Source organism: Herpailurus yagouaroundi, unplaced genomic scaffold (genome assembly GCF_014898765.1).
Source record: "Herpailurus yagouaroundi ecotype Mexico unplaced genomic scaffold, PumYag 140, whole genome shotgun sequence".
NCBI classification, from domain to species: Eukaryota; Metazoa; Chordata; class Mammalia; order Carnivora; family Felidae; genus Herpailurus; species Herpailurus yagouaroundi.
Window position 1 is genome coordinate 93837971 of NW_024412395.1, and position 17231 is coordinate 93855201.

Here is a 17231-nt window from a genome sequence, read left to right on the forward strand (position 1 = left end):
TTTTAGGAGGCCCAGAAAAGTCAGCAAATCGCAGTAGAGCCTGTGGGTTTCTCGACATGGGGCTGGCTGTCATGGGAGACTCGTTCATCCGCATGTCCAGCCAACAGCTGAGCACGAGCTCCACGGCCCGCACGGTGCTGTGTCCTGGGGGTGTGGAGGGAGGAGAGTCAGCCCCGTTCTCTAAGATACCATAGTCCAGTAGGACAGACAGACACATAGCACACGGATCATTATAATACATTTTAGTGCTTTCATAGATGTGTGAGCCAAGTATTGTGGGAACTCAGAGAAGAGAAGAAGAAGGCATAGTTGCTGACCTCGGGCATCTATTATCATGATTTGGGCATGAGAACCATACTATGGCCTTAGCTCAAGCAAACTTAAATGGTTATATCTTTTTGTAAAAGTTTATTTATTTATTTTGAGACAGAGCAAGACAGTGTACAATCAGGGGAGGGACAGAGGGGGAGAGAGAAGCTGTCAGCACAGAGCCTGACGTGGGGCTCGATCTCACAAACCGTGAGATCATGACCTGAGCTGATCAAGAGTTGGATGCTTAACGCACTGAGCCACCCAAGTGCCCCAAATGTTTATATCTTCTCATAGCTGTCAGGGCAATGAGTCTTCGAGGGAGTCATTTCTGGTTTGGCACAAATTTGGGTGTGGCTTTGAAAAAATGGTAGCATACCTGTAAAATGAAAACATGAAGTATCCCAGGATGATGGTGACGGTTCTACAATGTGTAGGAAGAATAATGCCTTCATCTCCTGAGGGTTACCCTGTGTCAGGTACTTTATGTGTAACTGCCGATCTTCCCGGTGGCTCCTAAGGCAGGTGTTCTCTCCATTTCAGCCCTAATGGAACCGACAGTGAAAGTGGTTACATGATTTGCCCACAGGCGTGAAGCCAGCAAGATGGGGCGTCATTGATCAAAGCTGGACTGCATCTGGCTTTAGAATTCATGTTTTTCTGCTTCTGGCTCAACACATAGCCTGCCATATGGTTTTTGGCAAGCCACTTACCACCAGTGTTGGTTTGTCTTCAGTTATTTAAGAGGCCTGTCTTCTGATTTCAGAGAAATGTTGTAAGAGGGAATAAAGTGTCAACTCTAAGATGTTACACTTCTTCGGAGAGTTCAGATAGAAGCCATTCCTTGGGGTTAGAGTGGTGGTGCATGTTAGCCCACTGCTTAAAGGGTCTTTTCCTTCCCTGTCCTCTGTACTTTCTGCTGTTTCTCTCTATAAATCCCTTTTTCTTGGCTGTCATATGCATTCGTCATCACACAGTATGAATATTACAGCCCAGCTTTCTAGGAACAGATACTGTGACATTTGTGGGTTCACCTTACTTATATTCCCCTCCATTGTGCTTTTGAGGTCCATTTCGGTTTATCATAGCTGAAATGGAACAGGAGGTTTCTCACATCACCTCTAGCGATAGAGCCAGGATCCCCCCCACCATGTCCCCATCATAGTGTGGCCAACAACCACCGGGTGCTTACTAAGTTAGCTGGCAGGACTGTTCTGTGTGTCAGCTCATTAAGACTTACAGCAACCTGATAAGTTAGGTAGTGGTATTTTACCCATTTTATTGAGAAACTGTAGAGAGGTCTGTTGGTTGCTCAGGTACATAGCAAGTGATTTGAATATGTACCAAAATAGAAACTTCCCCTCAAAATACTAAGAATGTATTAGTTACAAATTTGGGTTTAGAAAATATGACAGGGACTCATGATCGGTTATGGTTGAACAAGAAAGCGCTAGGGGAGGCATCCTCAGTGCAACGCCATGCCAGGTCAAGCTTAACACAAGCCCTGTCTCCATCCGCTCAGGATTTGGCTGTTTCTTTTCAGGATGAATCTCACTTCCTCAAGAACATTAAGACAGCCCGCTGTCGCGCAGCTATGCCCATCCTCAAGGTGAGTCCTGCTGAGAATGGACTTGAGGCTGGAGCCCACCCAGCGCTGAGGTCCTGCTGTATCTTGCTCAGGCTTGCAGGCGGGTCCAAGGAGAGCAGGGGCTGTAAGTCCAGGGCCAGGGGCTCTGGGCCGTGGACGTGACTTACGTTGACCGAAGCTATCACCGTGTAGGGCTTCAGTGCCAGACTCGGTGTTCTTCCTGACGTCCTGCTAAGGAACTGGCGCCTGGTGCAGTCACCTCTGTCTCTCAGAGATGAAGGTCTGTTGAAGGTCACAGGCTGGATGGGGACTGCATTTTGGGTCCTCCTCGGGCTGCTGGACAAGGCAGAGGGGAGCTGCCAGCATCGTGTCCTCTGAACAGCTCAGGAGAAGCTTCCTGTCTTCTAAGCCATTTGTGGGGGCCCGGCTCTCATGGTGCTAGGAACCAAGGGAGAGGAATCATACAGACTTGGAACCGGGCCATCAGGGATCAGCAGGAAGCATTGGCAAACCTGAGTCATGCCCAGAAGCTGGTGCTCTTTCCTGGGGTCACCCTAAGCCTTTTTTGTTAGCGAGACGGGCAGCCATGCTTACCCCTTTCTGTGGCCTACACGGGGGCCTGAGTGCTTTGGCTGGTTGAGCCTTGGCTTCAGAGCAGGTGGGGGCGTGGATTTAGTGGAGCTTCGGGTCTTTACCTGGATGTGTTCTATTCTGATATGAATTCAACCTGCGCCATGTTTCACCTGGCACACACTTCCACGTCTGTGGCTTGTGTCCAGACTCTCCCGACCCAGATGGTGGCAAGGCCCCCAAATTTCCTTCCTTCTTTTTCTGGGGAGCTTTTTCGTAATATTGGGGGACAATACCACAATTAGGAAAGTAGCTTTTTCCTCTCCTAAGGTAGAAATCTCTCACAGATGACTTTGGGAGAATCTACTTTGGTTTATGTAGACTGAGCACACAAAAGTACATGTTTATCTTGTGCTTTATTAAAGCAGCCTTGGTGTTGTGCCAGCACTTTAAACCTGCAGCTTTCATTGCTTAAAAGAAGCTTTAAGTTGTACCTAAACTAGGGAAAACAAATATGCTAAGTGTTGCTGGGGCTTATTAACATTTGAAAATTCACTTAATTTTTTCAACTCCCCCTGAAGCACAGCCGTCTACTCATTTCAAGTTTTATTTTGCTTTCTTTTGTTTTAGGAATAACAAGTAATATGATACATCTTCCAAAGCAGCATTATGTCATATGCTCCAAACTTAAAATAAAAGTCCTTTACTTAAAAACCTTGATCCCCTGCTCATGTTACCTATAAATATTTATGGACACACTTAAATGAAACATTTTTCCCAGAGTGGTGACCCTTCTTTTAGGAGGCTTTAATATGTTTTCTTTTGCAAAATGTTACCAGATCTTCGTACTGTGGTTCCAGTATTATAGCCATACCTAAAAGTAAATGTGTACCCTTGATTGTTTAGGCCAAAGAAACGGCACAGTAGATCGGGTATATCATTAAAGGTATAGTTGGGGAGCTTCTGAGCAGCCATCTTGTTAATGCAGTCATTGCCCAGCCGGGAAAGCTGGACCGCATCCTTGTTTCCGAAATATATGCTTCTGAGCCAGACCTTTTAAAGCAGCATTTATATGTTTAATATCGCGGGCGTATTTCAAATTGATATATTTGAGACAAATCTTTTAGCAGTTAACTAGCATAGATTACTCTGCACTTGCTATACAACTTGGATGTGTTAACACTTTAAGACAGGACCCACGAACATAGCCTGCTATTTATGAAGGTGTCCTGAATCCAATCTCGTACATAACATTGAGTTCGCAGGGTTCCGGACCTGTGAGTGGAGGTGGGGCTGAGGCATTCTGCCTCAAACCTTTCATCTCTGCGCTGTGTTTTCATCTAGATCAGAGTTTCTCAGCCTTGGCACCATTGACACTGTGGGCTGGATCATTCTTTGTTGTGCAGGGCTGTCCTGTGTGCTGTAGGAAGTGTAGCACCATCCCTGGCCTCTACCCACTAAGTGTCAGTAGTACCCCCCAGTGGTGACAACCAAAATTGTCTCCAGATATTGCCAAACGTGCTCTGGGGGGCAAATCACTCCTCCCCATTTCTGTTGAGAACCACTGATCTAGGTACTCCAAGGAGATGAATCAAAATATTTTTGGAACAAGAGGAGAGTTGGGAGAAGTAAAATATGCCCTTGAAAAGCCATGTCAGGGCCTAATTTGGTACCACTTGGTTGTTCCTCCAACTTGTGCACCTCCTAGAATTATATTCTGATGATTTCAAGACATGTTCAGCAAATGTGCATGGTGGGGTGATTAGGTTATGCCATCCAGTCTGTGAGATGGCCGGGCCAGATCACATCCTGGAAATGCAGGTTTCATAAATGGTGACAGCAGACACAGGGCACGTGTGGTTGAGGTTGTAGGAAACTGGTGTCGTCCCCTGGGAAGTGTGACGTCTTTCTTCTCCTACAGCACTATTTGTTTGGGCTACTAAAGAAAGGTAGTTCTGTTTTTATGTATACATGCATGAAAGTAGGCAAGACAGAAAGCTATGAAGAACAAAATTCAGATCCCCTTTATTCCTTCCAATGCAGAAAACCACCAGTAACAGCTTGGTTATTTTTCCAACATGGCAGTTGGAGAGCAGGGTCATCATTTTTAATGGCTCTAGAGCATCATGTTGTGTGGACGCATCCCGTAATTTAACCCTTAGTGTTGGATGTTGTTTTGCTATTATGAATAATTTTGCAAGCGAGCACCATCCACATCTTTGCAGCTTGCACAGCTCGACCCCATTAGGACAGATGTCTACACGCAGAATTGCTGGGTCAGAATTTCACCTTTTGATAGATGCCTCTGATGTCCCATGTGGCCAAGCATGACTGTCTCTTCTCCCACTCAGCCTGAACTGCACAGTCTTTCCCACAAGACTCTGGCCCTCATGGGTGTCAGTCTCTTTCTTTTGTGCAACGAGGTACGTGTTTGAGTCTTCCTTAGTGGTGTTGGGTTTATAGTTCTTCTTACTGTCAAACCAGTGTTAGATGATTTCAGTAGAGAGAAAAAGCCCTCAGAATCCCCACCATCCTTTCCTAATAAATACCTGTTTTTCATTTTGTGTGAATAGAGCCTCTTTTACAAATCACTGTTGATTGGTTAGATGAAATGAGAGTAGTGGTCTAAAATGTATGAGCCTTTTCTTTTTCCATCCTCATTAAGTGAGTGTAAATAGATGATATATTCAAAAGGGTGTACGGTGAAAAATGACTCTGTCCCCCCTCTGGGCCCCTGACCCCTTGATCTGTGTCTGCAAGGCAGCCCAGGTTACCAGATTCTCACGTTTACTTCTAAAATGTAGTCTATGCCCAGTGAGTATGTGCATCCGGGTTTTCTTCTTCATTCCTTCTTAGAGTGTTCTACAACCACTCCTTTGCTCCTGCCTTTTTTCTCTTAATAGTGTACCTCAGAAACTGTCCCACCTCATTTCAGATGACACAAGCTCATTGTTACAAATACTGTTTTTGGTTGTACGACTCTACCATAATACATGTCATCTGTTCCGTTTTGATGGGGTTGTAGCCAGGCTTTGGCCACCTTTTCATACGATATACAAGCAGGTGGTAGAAAACCCAGTCCCGCCACATCGACAAGAGACGGCTCTTCGCCCCTCTCAGCCCAAAGGGAGAGTGGTGTCAGTTGGAGGGTCTGCTGTCCCAGTTGACGAGGCTGCAGGAGGAGTCCCTTGTGGTCCTGCTGTTCTGGTATGAATTCTCCCAATTGCAGCACAGAATCAGAAATGAAATTATTGGAATCTAGTACTTAAGGTAAAATAGACTTTTTTCCGGAGGAAAAAAACATGCTTAGTATTTAATTTGAGCATGTGTGTTATATTAGTGATACCTATACCCATGCATGCCTTGAAGGTCAAAACAACAGAACTTTAATTAGCTATAATTATAACGTTTAATGTTTTCTTGTACATTTTGGTGTTTTTGAACTGCTGTAGTCATGTTCTTCCTTGTTTCTGTTCTTACCTCAGAATGAGTTGCCTTTTACATGGCATCAGAATTTTATTAAAATCGAAGCAGTGATGCTCGCCTGCCTTGAAAGCTCTGTGGTTGTCATGCAGATCAGTTTAGTGTTGGTGGTGGTGTTCAGACTTGTGACTGGAGCTGTGTCTCTTCTGGGGAAAAGGCTAAAACCTAGAAGGGAACTATTTTACATGTAATATGCTGACCCGACCAGAGACTCAGGCCATTTACGAGGCATCACTAAGTGGTAGGGATCACTGCTGATCCCTGGGGTGGCCCTTGGTCAACAGGGGCATAATTATGCTATTTATCTTGGTTTGGCCTTGCGTGTCGTGGAGAGCAGGGGGACGAACAGAACCTCGATCTTCTGCTCGGATTCCAGTCACCGGATTTCTCCTGAAGATTGGGGTTTCCCTCTTGTTCTCAGGATTTAGATTTAACTACAGATGTTGACTCTTTGGTTGTTTCTTGGGTAGTGACAATGATCCTGCGTTTGTTCTTGATCTGTGTACTTTTGGTCACGTGTCCCCAAACTGTGTTTGCCTCTCTCCTTATTTTTGAAGATTCTATAATGACTTCTACACTCTTGACAGCATAGCTCCAGTGTCCGTGCCACATGGAGCTTGTGTGTAACAGGACACTTGGGTAGCGTGGGCTTGACCTGCTTTTGGATGTCACCAGCCTTCTCACGTTGTACTTCTAAATTTCAGGGGACTCCACCTATGGCCTGAACTTTATTTAGAGTACCATCAGGAATAACACTTGGCAAGAACTTTGGGCTTTGGGAAGCATGACTTTTTCCCCAGTCTCGAGCCTTGGTGAAGCGTGTTTTAACCGGTCAGAATAATTCAGTAAAGCAAGTTATTAGCTCAGTTGGAAAAAAAAAAAAAAAAAAAAAAGAGGTAGTGATGGAAAGCGAGGAAGAATTCCCAGGCTGCGTCTTGTACGAACTTACAATTTTGGTTCTTTTCTTTGCAACATAACATTCTCTTAGCTCATATTTTAAAATCTATGTGAAAAAAGAAACCTGTGTGTAGGTTATGCACTGTGAATCAGATTGGGTTCTCCTTGGCAAATTACATATATTAACTTGTCCTGCCAGCAACCTGTTCCACAGGGCTGACCTGATGACCTTGACCCATGAGGAAACTAAACCTGCCTTTGAAGGTCATCTGCCTCCCCCCTACCCCCAAGCGTCTGTTCCTGTGAATCACATGATTTCTTGTGGATACCACATAGAAATTATTTTTTTTCACCGCTCCCTTGTGGATTTCTTGGGTACTGCTTTCTGTGCTTAGCCACAGGGGTTAACTGTAAAGTATTCAGCTTAGTGTTGATGGATGTAATTTTATACATTTATATTTTCTTAAGTTGGAAGTTCTCCGAGGTGGACGGTGACCTACAAATCATGTACAGCTGGGCAGGATGACAGGCTGCACGGGTGACAGTCATGATGGCACCACCGTGTTGGGGCTGAGCAGGGAGCAGGCTAACTCATTCCAGAAAAGATAAGACGCTGTTCTGGCTTCTTTTCAGAGCTGGTCTTTTTCTTTTTCTTTTTCCATAATGCTGCCTCTGCTTTTTAAACACCCACAAACGTCCATTTTCAGCGGTTTCATCAGCCCTAGTCAAGGCAGCGCATGGGATAACGGGCTCCAGATTAACACTGTCCTGGAGTGATTTTCCATCACCTGGTTTGTGGGCTGCCCCTCCCCAGGCACCAACAGCGACGTGGGGAATAGGTTTAGGATGATAGGCTGATTTTCTCTTCTTGATAAGGCTTCTCATTTTCCCCGTTTCATTGAAATGGTCTTGAGCCAAGGCAAGCAGTGCTACAGACGTCATTCAAGAAGCTCATTGTTATTTTAATGAGTCTGCATTAAACCGCGCAGGAAATTAGAAGGCTGGGTAATTGAACTGTGGAAAATTATAGCTGGAGAAATTCATAGCTCTCCTGTCATAATGGAATTAGGTATTGGCGGTCGCTGAGAGGGCAGAAGTGCATCTTGAGAGTTGTATATATTGTATATTTATAAAGAAACATTTTTCTTCCCTCTGTTGCACCTTTATTTATTTATTTTTATGAGGCAGCATATCCATTTGAAAACCTAATTTCCTCTCCTAGGTGATTTACTGCGTGCGATTGCCTTACATTCCTGTTGTTAACTCAAGGTTACAGTGGTTAACAAGGTGTTTCTAGACAACTGAGCTCCGTGGCAGGCTTCCTTCCCAGAGCTGAAATGGATTTTACCTCCAGGAATTTTTGGCCATTCCCTCCCCTAATATAGCAGCGAGTGTCTCCTTTTCTGTGCTCCCCTCTTTCCCATCTTAATACGACGTGGTACATTTCGGTTTGATCACCTTTGGGTCAGGTTGGTGTCAGGATGGTGGGGAACTTGGAGCTCATTGTTGGCGTAGACCATTTATTTCTGTCCTACCCACTGCCAAGCAGGCTGCTGCAGACCTGGGCTGGGTTTAGGGTCAATGGACCCAGGTCCCACTTTTTAAAGTCCTTTTTAACTGAAAAATAGGCTAAATCAGGGCTCTCTGGGCTCAAGGCATTGTGTCGCTGGGTTAGCGACAGCCTTTTTTTCCTCCAAAGAAAATCAGTTAGAGGCTTACGCACAGGCCACCCCTGACTCTTCCTCCTGTCCTCAGTGTCATTATCTGATCAGAAGTTCAACTTGGATGTCAGAGATCAGAGATCCCCTCTGGAAAAATGTCAGACCTGGTGGTCTCTCCCCAGCTTCCACTTCCAATACTGAATTCTTTGAGTTTCTTCGGTCTTCCCTTGGTTACTGGTTAGCTGAATATTTTTCAGCATGCATCGAGTATTTATAGATCACTTGCTTTGTGCCAGGTACTGTGCAACAGGAGATAAAGGTGGACACAGCCCTGATCTTCAGATGCTTGCAATCTATGAGGGAGACAGAAGAGGTAGAATTCAGGATAATGTGCTAGGTCCTGATACAGGGGGACAGGGCTGTCCCAAAGGCAGCCTAGGAAGTGGCATCCAGCTGCTTCCGTGGGTCACACCGTGAGGCTTGTGGAACTTGTGTGTTCTTCTTCTCTGGCCACGGTACCTTTGCTTAGAGTTCCCAGGTGTAGGCCAGCCTGCAGTGTCTTCAGAATCCAGATCTCCTTGGGTTCTGAGAGCAGTAAACTGGATAACTGCCGCAGTCAGAGTGCCCAGGAAGTGAGAAATGCTCCCGCTACATTCCAGGGGATTTTGCTGTCTCTGGGGCATCCAGCTCCTATCCCAGTGGGGCATTTGGGATATTCCCTATGTGCTCCTCTGTGCACTCTCAATCCCTCTGGCTGTTTGTTTTCTAGGTTGCCAAGAGGGTGATCCTGCTGTCCGGCACACCAGCCATGTCCCGGCCCGCAGAGCTCTACACCCAGATCATTGGGGTCAGGCCAACTTTCTTCCCTCAGTTTCATGCATTTGGACTTCGCTACTGTGATGCCAAGCAGGTATTTATTCTCCCCTCCCCTCTCCCCCACCCATTCCTTACCCTGATTTTGAGACCTCCTTTGTGTTCCTTCTCTTTGGCCATGGTTACGATCAGAGGCACACTGGCCAGGGAGCCGGACCCAGATTTTAGTCCTGCTTTGCCCCTAACTCTGACCTTCGAGTGTCCTCAAGGATAAGATAAGAACAGTCCCTCCTAGTTGTAATGCTTGTGATTCCAGGGTGGTGTTTCCCAATAAAGGGACCGGTGGCTGATGCGTAGGTGCACAGAACTCTGAGAAGGGCACCTAGGCGAGCTAGGGGTGAGGGCCGGGCCCATATGCTCTGTGCAAAAAAGACCACAGAGACATCGAAATGGGTGGAGTGGAGAGTGTGATCTGGTGCTGCCTTGGTGGGCTCTCGTCAGTCAAAATGTTGACTCATGACAGTGAATTGTGCCTGCTCAGGAGGCTAGAAGCCTCTGAGCTACAGATTCTCTATGAACACAGTGCCAGTGGAGCAGGTTCCTCTGGAGCTACAATCTGCACAGCTTCAGTCTCCAAACGTGTCAGAGAGAGCCTTGTGAACACGAATGCCATTGCAATCAAAGTCTTGATTTTTTGTTTTAGGTTTATTTATTTTGAGAGAGAAAGAGCTCATGGCACACACCTGTGTGCATGGGGGAGGGGCAGAGAGTGAGGGAGAGACAGAATCCCAAGGAGGTAGTGCACTGTCACCTCGGAGCCTGATGTGGGACTTGAACTCATGAACCGTGAGATCATGACCTAAGCCAAAACCAAGAGTCAGACACTCAACCGACTGAGCCACCGAGGCGCCCCAAAATCTTGATTTCTAAAACCTCGATTTTTTTTTTTTAACTGGAAAAAAAATGTCTATTTAATGACATGGGGAAATACAAGAGTGGGGAAAAAAGTAGGATGCAAAATTTTCCCCATAATTTGTTCTCTCTCCCTCCCTCTCTTTATCCCTGTCTCTCCCCTCCCCTCTCCCCTGCACCTCTCTTTCCTATATGATTGGAAGATGACGTACACAAAATAATGTACAAGAAATGGATTACTTTTGTAAACGAGAAAATTGGCATTTTTTTTTTTTAAATGTTTACATGAGTTACCAATCCTGCATTCCTCCTGCTGGGCCATTGAATCCCTCAGTGTGCATCAGTCTGATCAAGCCAGCTGAGCACAGGACACTGTCCTCCTCAGCAGAGGAGGCTCCTAACTGAGCCTTGTTTCTCTCCTTGTCTACAGCTGTGCCTCCCTCTACGGTGGGCTCAGCATGTTTCCTGAGCTGGGGGGGGGCCTCTCAGTGTCAGGCAGCCATAACCAGCTTGGCCAAAGCCTGGGCACGTCTCCCATATTCTTCCCCGAAACTAACCCAAGAAGGGATGACCCAGAAAATCAGCCTCTCATTTGCTTAGGTGTTCATTTTTTTCCTTATGCACTGAGCTGTTTTCTTCTGGGTTTGGGCTCCTCCTTCTTGGCTCTGGTGCCTTCTTCACCCTCTCCAGACCCCCCCATGGGATGCAGCTCCTCTGTTAGCTCGCGTGCCATGGCCTTGGTTGGCCGAGGGGGATGGAAGCGGAAGTCCCGGCCGGCGACCTCTCTGGCCGTTGGGATGGGAGTGGGGCTGGCTGGCGTCTTCTTCCTGCGCCCCTAGTAGCTCCCTCTGATCCAGGCTCCGGAACTTCCACAATCTGAAAACCAGAGGGAAGATTCATCAATTTTTCCTTCTAATCTCTGTTTTTGAAACTGTGGCCAGGGCAATGAATTTATCCTTCAGCAGCAATCCTTCATCTGGCAAAGTCAGACTCCTCAACTCCTCACCTCTGTTCCCACGAGGGTCCACACGGCCCTGAATGAGAATGGCAGACTCAGGTCCCCTCTCTCAACTGTAGGTCACTTCTCCTTTCCCCCAGCTGTTCTGCTGTAACTTTGTAACTTCGTGAACCTTGAAGCCACATCCTGAGCCTCCCCTGACTTCTTTCTTGGGGGTGGGGCCCCTGCTGCAAAGGCTCCAACCAGTCTCTAGGACCTCATTGTTTCAGACCTTAAGGATTCCTGTTTTGTGGTCAAATGACAACTATACTGAGCCACTATTTGCATCGAAGATGCTGACACATTGGAGAAATGGCTGCAGCTTACTCCTGCGTGCATGCCTCATGCCGTCTTGAGAAAAAGCCTTGCTATGCAAGTTTGTGATGTAAATAAGACTGTCTGCCTTATTTTTTAAATGCTCTTTCAAAAAACTTTTCAAGTACTTTAAAAATACCCACTTACGTTGAAACACAGTGCTTATAATGTAAATTGTAGTGCTTTGCAAAGTTAATTGCAAACCATTTTTAGCTGCTTATTGAGGCAGGAAATTTCTGTTATTGAATGTATTTAAAGCGATACACTTCTTTAATGAAATCTGTAATGCACTTTCCCCAGGATCAATCCAGATTAGATTCCACACAGTTGTCGTGGTCCCACAAAACTCTTCACGAGTGATTTATACTTCTGTCCTATTTGTAAATGACCCACTTTCTGAGAAGGACCTTCGCTTCCTCGGCCATCTGGGCCCATAGTGGAATGTGTACCTAGTGATGATAGGGTCTGAAGACAGAATCCATTGCCTTTGCCCCCAAACTGCCCCTTCCTGTGTCCCCAGTCTCTCTCTGTCCACCATCTCCCCAGTCTTCATGCCATCCTCATTCATCCTTTCTCTCTTCATTGCACCCCCCCCCCCCACCACCACCACCAGTCAAGAAAACAAACATAGACAGTGCCTTTCCTTCCTTCACCTAGCCCAGTGCCTGCTACATGGTAACTTTTCAATAAAAGCTTGTTAGATTGTGAATATTCTAAATTTTAAACCTTTAGTATTATTGGGTTTTAAATTTTTTTTTTTAACGTTTATTTATTTTTGAGACAGAGAGAGACAGAGCATGAACAGGGGAGGGGCAGAGAGAGAGGGAGACACAGAATCTGCAACAGGCTTCAGGCTCTGAGCGGTCAGCACAGAGCCCGACATAGGACTCGAACTCACGGGCCATGAGATCATGACCTGAGCTGAAGTCGGACGCCCAACCGACCAAGCCACCCAGGCGCCCCAGTATTATTGGGTTTTAGCCTATAAGATTAAAAGCTGACATAGTAGCACTTAGGAGCATGACATCCACATTAATTACGGTATCCACTTGTGTAAGCATGATGTTTATTTAATGCAGCCAGTAGGCCAGAGCTGTTTTGTTGTTGTTGTGGCCAGCTTCTTACACTGAGAGAAGCCACTGAAAAGAATGCCCCAGGCTGAGCTCATTTTTGACCCTATGCATAGCATGAAGGCATTTGCTGAAACTTCCAGTTGATTTCAGGATATTTTTTAAAAGAAGACACAGTTTTTGATCATTTTACTTTGCCTTTGACCATCTCTTCCTCTTCTCTATGTAGCATAGGTTTATAGGACACCTGCCATATCCCCACGATGAGAGACTAGGTCCACTGGCCCCCAAGAATGAACAAGCCTAGCTTCTACTCAAGGTGGTTCATGGCCCTGGGGAGGCTGAGACAGGAGAAGAGATAAGCAGCTGGAAACATAAGGCAGCAAACACCCTGGTTCCCTGATTTTCTACAGGACTATAGACATCAGTTCTTATTTCGAGTAAGATTGTTAGTGAAGAATAAGGTTTTCATTGCAGCATCTTACCTAGCTATGTGACAGGGAATAGATATTCTTGCTCATTGCCTCTCATGAGTTGCTAAGTGAAGAAACCGATTTTATGAAGGACTGCCTGTGAACCCTAAAACCCACCTCTGGTTTCAGCCACACTGGTACAATCCTGTGCTCTGGGTTCCTTCCTTCAATTCCCACCAGCAGCAGCAACACCCTGCGTTCATGTCACTGCACTTGGTTGTGTTGGTGTAGCCCATACTAAGGAACAACAGCTTCTTAAATCCCAGTGCGTCCCATCAAATAAAGGTATTACTGATAATATGATTTGTCATGTTGTGCAGTGAACTCTAGGAGAAGCCCTAGGGAAGATGATTTGTTTATTTAGAATATGGGAATTATTTGACAAGCTGGGTGTCTTATTTGTCTTTTAATGTAATAGATACCAGACCTCTTGGCATCTTGCATTTGCTGCTAGAAAGTTCAGCATGTAGAACACCAGGATATGTGTTTTTAGTTCACTTCATTCCTTACTTTTTCTCTTTTCATTCCTAGTTCCCATTTGTATTATATTAGGTTTTATTCATCTTTTAGAGCCACTTGACGTTCTCTGAACAAAGCCATAGGAAGAGAAAGCTGTGAGAATGTTGAGGTCACAGCCTGGTTAACTTGGCCCTGGGAGAACCTAACTGGATGTATGTTTCTCTCCACAGCAGCCCTGGGGATGGGATTATTCAGGTTCCTCCAACCTCGGAGAGCTAAAGCTCTTGTTGGAAGAGGCGGTCATGCTGCGACGCCTCAAGAGTGATGTCCTGGCCCAGCTCCCAGCCAAGCAGCGCAAGATGGTAGTCATTGCCCCAGGCCGGATCAGCACCAAGGCCAGAGCTGCCCTGGATGCCGCGGCCAAGGAAATGACCACCAAGGAGAAAACTGTGAGTCTGGGGCTGCAGACAGGGATTCAGGGGTTGATGTGTCCACAGCTGTTCCTTCCTGGGAGGGGCTCTACGGGGGGTACCCAGAGTTCTCTGAGCTTGCCTTTCCATGATCTCTTCCCACCCCTCTGGACAAGGACAGTGAGCCCATGGCATTTCTCAGCCTACCTAACCTGCTTCTAAAACCTCTTACTGATTTGCTGTTTTATGCATGTGTAGATCACTGTTGACAGATGGTCATAAAAATAAACCCCATGGTAACTGCAGAATGGTGATATATATTCTGAATCCCTCAAAGAAAGTTGGAATTTATGTTTAGTGTATTTTGAGAATGCCTTAGTCTAGTAACTGTTACTCAGTCTAGTAACAGTTAAGAAATTAGTCCTAAGCGTATCTGATACATATGTGTTAACACTCTGACAATACATGTTATTTTAGTCAAAATAACAAATTGACATTTATATAACAAAGTGGAGTTTTCAAACCCTCTTAACCCTTAATCCTTATTACAGTCATTCATGGTTGGCAAGAGGTTGGCATCCCCATTTTACAGGAAGGGAAACGAAGGCTCACAGAGATTGTGATTTGGCCAAAGGCTTGTGGCTGCTCCGTGGCAGAGCTGAGGCTATAACCAAGCCTGTTACCCCTATATTTTAAGGTCTTTCCACTATGGTGGTTTCATCTTTTCAAAACACTTTCATATCTGTCTTTAGTGTCATACTGTGCTAAGTGCTATAAAGTAATTTACACCAGCTCCATCTCTGTCCTTTTGAGATAAAACCTTGCAGTTTTCATTGCCAAGAAAATAACAGTTATTGACATTTTTTGACATTATCATAAAGCATTATCTGGGCTTGTTATTACCTTGTATAAAGAAACTTAGATCTAGATGAGATCCCAGCCTTCTGGGAGAGCACAAAATAAATAAGAATGACGAGAGACAGAATGCGTGGGGTTTTTTTTTGTTATTTTACCATGTTATGAGCAAGACCAGCAGGTAACTTTTAAGAAACACAGTCTAGGGTGGAAGAGGCACTGTAAGCTATCAAGCTGTATTTAATTTATGCTGTCGTGCATCTAATAATCTGGGTGGTCTGGAGGAAGTGAGCGGGCATAACGTCTTTGCTGTGGGGTTTTCCAGCAAAGTTCCCCTATACCAATGTGGACACACAGACCAGCCATTCTCAAATTGTATTTCAGTGGAACCATGAGCAGAAGCAGGTGTTCTGTTGCTAAAATCAGCGTTGGTGGTCTTTTTCTGATGTCTAGAGATAAAAATTCGATGAATGGAAATTCTTTTTCTCAGTTTAAGCTTTTTCTTATAATTTTCTTAAATCTTTAATGTTTACTAACGGTTGCCCACTAGTGAACTCCGTCAAGAAAGCCAATGCCCAAGTACAACAAATATAGTATTAATGGGAAAAATTCAGATGTATGATAGTTTTAGATGCAAAGATCTGAATGTGTATAAACATTCTGTTATTTTAGTTCCTTGTGTGTCCAGAAGTAAGCCTATCGGTATTTCATGGAATTCCCTAGAAAACCCCCTCGCCTGTACCTGGCCCCCTCCCAAACCGGGCAGAGAACAGCAGTCAGTGGGCATTTGAATTGAGGAGGAACATCACATTGAGTGTGGCCAAGTGGCAACTGTAAATTGTGCAATATCGCTAAAAAGGAAAAGAAATAAATAGAAGTATGGGAATTTTTAACTTTTAGTGCAGCAAGATTTGAAAGCATTTTTAAAATTTTTCACCAGCTTATGTAGTTCTTCACATTAGGTGAGGGGGCTCTTTCCAAAGTTGATTTCAGACGTAACCTGAAAGTTTGAGCTCTGAGTTTACAGGGATAATGTAAGATTGACTAGGCTAAACCATGGAAATCAGGAATGTTGGGTATTTTTATAACTTCCGGTGGCCATATAAATCCCCTAAATTCTTTGGCATATTTTGATATTTTCTTACCTAAAAAGGGGAGCCAGTACTGGTGTCCTAGACCTCATGCAGGAAAAGTGCCTAAGGACAGTGTCAGTGGCTCTGAGTCCCTCCTGTTGTGTGATTGTCATCTCCCTGCCCTTCTTCCCAGGGTCTTAAACACTGGTTTTACAGATTATGAAAGCCTAAATTGCAGCGTAATTCAAGAATCCAGCAGAGAAGGAGCCCAGCGCTCTTCTCAGTCCAGTGCTTAGAGTTGCCATGTTTCCTTGGCATCTCAGAAAAATTAAGTTTGTCCCTAAATGAGAGAAATTGAGTTGGTACAGGTTACCTTCAGCATTATGCTGAAGCTGGTTACTAGATTCTTTCCGATAACAAGACAAATCCCTGAAAAATTGCTTCCCTTTTGTGTTTTTTAATGTCAATTCATTTTTATAATGGAAAATCCAAGTAGAACATGAATTCATGAGCTTTGCCCTTTGGACCGCCAGAACTTGTCTTACTCCAAAGCCATGGATGTGGTGCATCTGTCCACTGTGGATCTGATCAGAGGCTGCACCCTCACTTAATTCAGGAAGGGGAGCCAGGAGTGGGACCAGATGGCTTTTGACCTGCCTTCCAAACCCTGGCTGGCTGTGAAAGCTTGAGTTGAACAAAATAAAATGTTCGGGGATCGTGGTTTTATGGTTTTAGTCAAGTGAGGAAGCCCTGTGAATCTGCAGAAAGGTGCCCTCCCATTTTGATAGTTACCTTGTAGCCCCAAGTTTCCCTGCAGTGTTGTGCATTCCACTGCTAACCTGTCAAGAAGTGATTCTTTGTTCCCTCACACCTTCCCATCTGGAGGAAGTGGCCCATTTATGAAATATAATGCACGACAAAAGCTTTGTCTTATTTTCAGCTGAAATAATAGATATCTTTTCACAGGCTAAGAAAAGCCGACTCTAATTCTGATCAGCTTTTGTCTATAGTAATTTTTTTGATCAGCAGGACTAGGCAGAAAAATGGGACAAGTCCGTGCAGACTTCCTGGTGACAGTGTTACTTCACCCTTCTGCTGTTTGACGATGCATTCAAATCCCAACCTAAAAAAATAATTCAAAACCCCAGTGGATCTAATTTAGTACAAGTCAAGGACACAAGAACATAGAATACAGGTTATTTAAAATTTCCTGGCCCACAGCTGGCAAACGAAGTGAGATCATTCATGGACCAGTATTATGTCTACTTCGTGTGGGGAAGGTCTGTTTTTTTTTTTTTTTTTTAAGATAAAACTATTGGTTTCTCCTACATTAAAAATACAGTAGC

At 45.0% G+C, this 17231-nt stretch overlaps 1 protein-coding gene across 6 annotated transcripts in view; it reads left to right on the forward strand.

The window, feature by feature from the left end:
* SMARCAL1 (SNF2 related chromatin remodeling annealing helicase 1) overlaps window positions 1-17231 on the forward strand; it is a 54985-nt gene that overhangs the window by 21385 nt on the left and 16369 nt on the right. For all 6 annotated transcript variants that reach the window (XM_040476192.1, XM_040476191.1, XM_040476190.1 and 3 more), the window contains 3 exons: window positions 1853-1918; window positions 9278-9418; window positions 13778-13996. In XM_040476192.1, the coding sequence (XP_040332126.1) occupies window positions 1853-1918; window positions 9278-9418; window positions 13778-13996 (426 nt within the window). The remainder of the gene's footprint in view (window positions 1-1852; window positions 1919-9277; window positions 9419-13777; window positions 13997-17231) is intronic.